General features: G+C 41.2%; 1 protein-coding gene across 7 annotated transcripts in view; it reads left to right on the forward strand.

Annotated features, from left to right (window-relative positions):
• Window positions 1-5261, forward strand: part of phldb1a (pleckstrin homology-like domain, family B, member 1a) — a gene marked incomplete at its 3' end in the record, with an annotated part of 29894 nt that overhangs the window by 16579 nt on the left and 8054 nt on the right. For 3 of the 7 annotated variants that reach the window (XM_014006655.1, XM_014006654.1, XM_014006658.1), the window contains 11 exon segments: window positions 746-883; window positions 1363-1491; window positions 2189-2344; window positions 2426-2536; window positions 3357-3446; window positions 3571-3708; window positions 3945-4067; window positions 4171-4329; window positions 4492-4632; window positions 4893-5012; window positions 5102-5168. In XM_014006655.1, the coding sequence (XP_013862109.1) occupies window positions 746-883; window positions 1363-1491; window positions 2189-2344; window positions 2426-2536; window positions 3357-3446; window positions 3571-3708; window positions 3945-4067; window positions 4171-4329; window positions 4492-4632; window positions 4893-5012; window positions 5102-5168 (1372 nt within the window). 7 annotated transcript variants of the gene reach the window in all.

Raw genomic sequence — 5261 nt, forward strand, 5'->3', positions numbered from 1 at the left:
GTCACTTAGAAAATGTTCACTGCATACCCAGTTATATTTTAGAAGGACATTTGACTCTACTGTAATTGGTAAACCATCTTCTTAACAGGTTAGGTTCATCTAACAGAAACCTAAAAATAGTCAAATATATAATATTATTTTACACTGTATAAATATTACATAAACCAGAGGCAAAACCATCTTATAATATTTAATAATTTGTGCTAAATTGTAGCCTGATTCAGCCAAGTGCTACACTCTGTATAAAAATATATGCTATAGAAGCTTATATCTTCTAACCAATTCAATAATTAAAGGTGATCACATCGGCTTTATAAGCTTATTTTTATTTTAAACTCTTAAATTATTAATGTTAATTCTAGTGAGATAACTAACACATTGAGGTAAATAATAAAATCGGTTTACTTGTGAAATAAGATGCTTTCCTGCATCTCTTCTTTTGCTAAATCCATAACACACAGTTTTCTGATATTTTTTATACATAAATAGCCAATATGCAATCTATATTAATAATAATATTGTTAATATTATTCTGAATAGTTTTTATGATTTCTACATCATCCGTCCTTTTTTCCCTTTGTTTTCTGCCTGTTCTGCACACATCAGGTATGACAAATGAGGGCCTTACTCTTGCACAATCAGAGCTCCACTCACCACAGTCTGAGCCTTTTCACCTTGAAGTGTTTATTTAGCTCAGTGGCAGCTGACTCTCTCTGTATTTGTGTGTTTGTGTGTGTGTGTGTAGGTGGAGATGGAGCAGGCCCTGCTGCAGGCGGAGAGGCGCGCCGAGCAGGAACAGGTGGAGGCTGAGAATGAAATCATCTCTCAGCTGCAGCTCAGACTCAGCCAGCTGGACACGACCACCCAGAAAGAGAAGGACAAGGTGAGGAAGTGACACAACAAACTCTGTCGTCTGCACGTCTGGGTTCAAACATGTTCACTTCACTTCTTGAACAGACTGAATTCACATAGAGGCACAATTTGTTATCAGCTATCAGCTGGTCTGCACTTCTTATTTGTTAGCCGACAAAGCACAAATTCATTTTTCTCTCAAGATTAAAAAAGATAATCAGCTRAAATCTGGCTTATGAGGATTTGAACCAAAACTACTAACAGCTGATTTAGAAAAGCCTTTTTAATTTTTAAAGTCTCTTCGTATCCCTTACTACCAACCTAACCTGTGCCTCCTTAAATAACTATAATAATTGCTTGAATATCTCACAGCTGTAGTGCTTGACTGCATGGATTTTTAGTTGTCCTTGATCCTTTTTTTTCCTTCCCTTGCGTGACATTTGGGTTTGAATGTGGACACAATTGTGTATGTGTGTGTATGTGTGTGTGTGTGTTTCTGTGTGTTTTTAGGGGAGAGCTAATGTGTCAGCTGAGCGGAAGGTCCTGGAAAAGCAGAGGAATGAGTACAATGAGCTGAAGAAGCAGTTTGATAAGTGCCCCTTGTCTCTAAGGGAACAGTTACAGGAGCAGCTCAGCAGGGTCAGTGGTCAGTGAGTCCTTCTCATCCTGAACACCACAGAGCTGAATGTTCTGCACAGAAACAACACTGACTCTGCTTCCAGTTTTAAACCTTACCGTGCCTGCACTTTCTGCTGCCGCTCACTTAAATAAGTAAAGTTTATCATCACAGAGGCCTTTTAAACTCTGCAGCAGACGATCTGCTCCGCCTGACGCACTTTAGGGATTCCTCATTAATAATGCTTGACATTTGTAGATTTTAACAGCTTTGCTCTAAGACTTTTGCATGCTACTTGCTGGCAATACCTTCAAACCTTCCTTTTATTCAGCCACAATCTCACCAAATACACTGGTTTCAAATCTGCAGAAAGTTTTTTTCCAATATGTTGTTTTCAGAATGAATAATGAATAATACATGCTATAGAATTAAAAGCAACTGAGAGTTTGTTAAAGGAATGCACATCACCTGCTTTAATAAGCTGTCAAATTAAACAACTTTGTCAAATTTCGGACATTCTTCTAATGTTCAAAATGAAAAAGCTGAACAAACATCCTCTGGGACATGTTGTATAAAATATTTAGATTCAAAAACTTGTTAATTCTTCAGTTTATATATATATTTTCCATATAAGGATTAGTTTAGGATTAAACTTGCCTGATCGTTTAATAATGCTGTTTAACTTTTGTGTCATTTAAACAAATATCTGCATGTGAACAGACAGCTGAGGCTCTGGAATCAGGGACCAAACAGTTTGAGGAGCTGGAGTTCTGCCAGCTGGAGGAGGAGAGCAGCCTGGAGGAGAAGAAGGAGGCTCGGTGCTCGCAGCTCCTCCAAGAACGGGCCGAGTACCACTGCAGCGTGGCCAGGAGGAAGGTGGGCGCCGTGCGCAGCCGTGAAACCCATCTGAGTGTGTTTCTGAGGCGTTTGTACATCAAGAAACCTCTTTGTTGACAGGAGAAGATGGCTGCTCTTGAAGCTCAGGYGAAGCAGCTGGGGATGCAGGCGTCTCAAGACTGGGAGAAAATGGAAAAAGACAAGATGGCAGCTCTGCAGCTGTTACAYAAGGTAAATGCTGCTTTGACAAAGCTTGTCAGACGTTTACASACACTCATGCACAAATCTCCAGAAAATTAATTTCTACATTTGTTCTGTCTCATAAAACAGCATTTAAATAAAACCAGACTGCATTTCCTGCGAAAACACAGTGTGAATGCTTTTTACTGAATAATTTAGCTGCTGTAGAATCTAAAATAATTTTAAACACGTGTTGCAGAATTTTAACCGTCGAGGTGGAACCCAAAATTAGCTGAACGATTGCTGAATAGCTGAAAAATACAGAAATATGGAGCTGAAAGGGGCAGAAAAAGCTGAAGAGGGAAGAAAGGAAGTGAAAGGAACAAAAACAAAAGTTGAAATTAGTAGAAGAGTGGCAGAAAAGGTCAGAACGATGGCTAAAGTAGCAGAAAAAAAGCTCAAATCAGCTAAATATAAGCAGAAGAAAGTTGAAATTAGCACAAAGTAAAAACWAAAATAAAATGTACAGTAAAGATTATAAAGAGTAAATTGCTGAAMTACCAAAAGTCATAGCCTGAATGTCCTGAAGGAGATGAAAGCTTTGATATTGAAATAGCACAAAAAATGCAGAACGAGACATGCTGAGAAGAAAAAATGATCTCAATAATTGAAAGTCAAGTCAAAGCTCTGTGTATTGATATGTTTTAAAAGGAGATAACTTGATGAATTGTTATAAAACAACACTGCAGTAATACACAACAGTCAGGTTGACAGTGATGCTTTTATGAAAACTTTAAATTCTGACTAYATGAGACAAAAGGCAGCTTGGACCGGTCAGGTAACCTGTTCATCCATCCTGGTTCCACCGCAGGAGCAGGACCGGCTGTGTGCCCTGGAGAAGAGGTACAGCGCTTTGACAGGAGGGAGGAACTTCCCCAAACCCACCTGCAGCATGAAGGAGGTGAGCAGGTCCGAGTGAGACATCCCAACCCTCCTGTGCTGGAGAAGAATTACTGCAAAAGTAGACGTTCTTTTCTTTTCTTTTTTCTTTTCTTTTTTTGTTTTTACTCGGGTAAACTGAACAGGAGTGGCTTCACATCAGCGAACCTGACCTTGTTTATGTGGACGGTCCTCCTCATAGCCCCTGTCCCTCCTCTGCCTCCTTCTCCTCCTCCTCCTCTCACATCCCCTCCCCTGAACTCTGTCCTGTCAGGCTGCAAGAGGTAAAAAAAATAACAAGAAAAATAATCCTGTATTTTTGTTAAACCTTTCTTGTATGAAAGCTAATATTAGCAGCAGGTCAAGTTTAGGCTTTTTCTTTATATTAGTTTAGTAGCAGTTAGTATTAATGTCAAACAGATAAAGCAAGTAGCAGATTCTCATTTTTATCTTTGTGAAAACCTTTGGCTGACTTGAAGCTTCAGACTGTATTTTGTGATGGCTTTGGCTGTTGCTGCAGGAGTACCTCCGGCTGTCCGACGTCTATAGGCTGTATGGAGGTGCTTCTCTTCTTCCTCAYGCCTCCTCCCCTGCCGCTCTCCACTGCCTTTCCCTCACTGTATCGCCGGCTCTGCCATGTGAGGTAGACCCTTTTCTGCTCTTTGCCACGAACTGCTGAATAAACTTCTTGTAGGTGCGTGCTCTTTGCGACCTCTGCTCTCTCCCTGGTGTGTGTCTGTGTGAAGGAGTATGTCACGGTCAGTCAGTTAAGCCAGATCTTTGGGATGCAGAGAGCTAACCCCTCCTCTTCCTCCTCCACTCCATCATTCCATCTTGCCTCGTCTGAATCCAGCTTCCCGCGCCACTCGGCAGCATGTGGYCCTTCCTCTTTCCTTTCTGCACAGGTTTGTCCTTATAAGCACTGAACTGTACCATCCACTGAACATCTCTGGTCTTATTGCTTGACACTGTTAAAGATTCTGCCACATGTTTGTCTTTCCTGCCTGTTTTTAAGCTCTATTGTTCACCTTTTTCTTTTCTTGGCTGGATGCTTTTGATCACCTCAGAGCCAGCCTGAGCTCAGCAGGAATGTAATGCCTCCCATTAATCTTGAACGCTGGTACCAGGACATCATGGCTGCTGGAGATCCTCAGTCATGTCCTCCACCGCTGCCTGCAAAGTCTTTTTCCACACGCAGACACGGGCAGGTAAATTCCTTTCTGCTTTCCTTGTAATGTAGCTCTAACAACAAAACAAACCTTCCTATGAGAAAACGTCCTCATTATATGTTAGAAATATATGGTTATAGATCTAAGAGTAAAAAAAGTTTGTGAACCCCCATGCTGACCACCATTTAAAAGGTAAATTTAGACATCCGCATATTCAGCTGAAAGAAACACAAATCTGTTGTGAAACATATTAAATACAATATAAACAGGAGATTATTGTTTTTTCTTCCTCCTTGCAGATGTTGAAGTCCAAATCAGACTTCGAGGTTGGRCAGGGAACATCAAGCACTCAGGTGTTCAGCGCCGCCATCCTGTCGCACTCCGGCAGCGTGACGCACGAGAGAAACGCGCTCGCCACGGTCAGTTTTCCGCTTCGAAACCATCTTCATCTCACCTTGACAGCAGAGCACAGGCGTGACGCTTTTGTCTTCTTCTTTGGGGTTTCTAGCTTATGCTGAAAGAGAAAAACCCATTAGACATGGACTCCAGGAAACAAGTGGCTCTGCAGTGCAAAGGTCTGCTCACACCCGTGCATCACTGTCGAGTTTTAGGAGGAATATAAACTCATAGAACCTTATATACATATATGTGTGTGTGTGTGTGTGTGT

The sequence above is a fragment of the Austrofundulus limnaeus genome, unplaced genomic scaffold (genome assembly GCF_001266775.1).
Source record: "Austrofundulus limnaeus strain Quisiro unplaced genomic scaffold, Austrofundulus_limnaeus-1.0 Scaffold37, whole genome shotgun sequence".
Classification (NCBI taxonomy): domain Eukaryota; kingdom Metazoa; phylum Chordata; class Actinopteri; order Cyprinodontiformes; family Rivulidae; genus Austrofundulus; species Austrofundulus limnaeus.